At 45.3% G+C, this 1,474-nt stretch overlaps 1 protein-coding gene across 1 annotated transcript in view; it reads right to left on the reverse strand.

Moving 5' to 3' along the window:
- The window catches only part of TLL2 (tolloid like 2), a 131,303-nt gene continuing 129,829 nt past the window's right edge, over positions 1-1,474 (reverse strand). Inside the window, exon 21 of the mRNA XM_007456189.1 lies at positions 1-135. Within this exon, the coding sequence (XP_007456251.1) occupies positions 1-135 (135 nt within the window). The remainder of the gene's footprint in view (positions 136-1,474) is intronic.

Raw genomic sequence — 1,474 nt, forward strand, 5'->3', positions numbered from 1 at the left:
TTATTTCTTCATGTGCAGGGCATCCTGGAACTTGGTGCTCGTGTACTGGGCCTGAAAACCCTTCTTGTTGATGGTGTCGTCCGTGTGGAATCGAATCATCAGAGAATCCCCTGCAGAGTAGATTTCTTCCAATGGCTGAGGAGAGGAGAAAGGAAAACCAGAGGGACTTTAAGCCAGTTGGCTGTGGTTGGAGTTTAAAATAAGGAGAATGAGACAGAACTTTACACAAAGACATAGGATGGCTGATGATGCCGCAAGGCATCCCTGGCACCAGAGGCTCTGAAGGGCAACAAAACAAGCTCTTTTTCAAAGGAAAGCTTTCCAAATTCCGTTCCAGAGAGCATCCCCGCTCCCTGCCCCAGCCCTGCTTTTCCAAAGACAATCTGAAATGCATAGCTCATATAGAATCTGTTATTTACTAAGTGCATAGATTAATTAAGTGCACTACTCTAAGCACTTTCAGATCTCATCTCATGTAAACTTTACAACAACTCTAAAAGGCAGGTTCTATCTCTATTCTATACTTGAGGAAACTGAGATGAGACTCAAGTTCACACAACTAGACAGGCTGCAAGCTCAGGTTTTTCTCACTGTAAAGTGTATACCATGAATCACCCAGCTCTAGGGTCACCACTGTGATGTGTCTTCCAGGAGACCTAAGACAAAGACCATTGTTGAGGTCTATGTCCCGTCCAAGGACAAAACATGGGATGGAGTCACTACATTTGTCAGAAAGGTTTTGCCAGGTGGTGGATGAAGGGGAGCCAGGTTTTGAGGCTGCTGTCTGCCAGATTCTAACGGAACCAAACCGAACTTCCCGTACATTTCACTGCTCAGGACCCTCCAAGGTTTTCCTCTGCATGTGGACCTCACAGTTTGAAAGACTTTAGTTCTCAAAGGCACTGCATCAGCTAAGTCATACTTCGGCATCCTTTCTTCTTTGGAGGGTGAGAGAAGATGAAAGGAAATTATTCAAAGACTCATGCAAATGCCAGTTTGAGGTTCTGTTTAGCACAAGCACTAATGACTCCAAAATGATTTAATGTAAGTCCAGCCAGTTGCAAAGAAGCTTGAGTGACCAGCCCTGGAGGTGGAGGAAAGGAGAGAGCTGGGGGCCCAATGTGGGCAGTGCCCAGCGTGGTACAGCCAGAGAGGGCCCAGGACACTGAACTGGCTGGTCCACACACTTACACTGAGCACCAACTACATGCCAGGCCCTATTTCAGGTGCTGGGGAAATAGTGATCAAAACAGGCCTGCCCTGTCCTGAGGAGGTGGCCCAGGAAAGAGGTGATAATGAGAAAAATGATCATGACCTTGAGCATAACTAATATGTTTGGAGTAAAAGAGTGATTCATAACTTTCACAGGCATTTGGTTTTATTGGGAGAGAGAATTGTGAATATGTGGAATATGCAAAAGTATAATAAAAAAAATTTTTTAAGCCCGAAGGCTAAAGAAAAATGGTGTGTGGGG

The sequence above is a fragment of the Lipotes vexillifer genome, unplaced genomic scaffold (genome assembly GCF_000442215.2).
Source record: "Lipotes vexillifer unplaced genomic scaffold, Lipotes_vexillifer_v1.1 scaffold184, whole genome shotgun sequence".
Classification (NCBI taxonomy): Eukaryota; Metazoa; Chordata; class Mammalia; order Artiodactyla; family Lipotidae; genus Lipotes; species Lipotes vexillifer.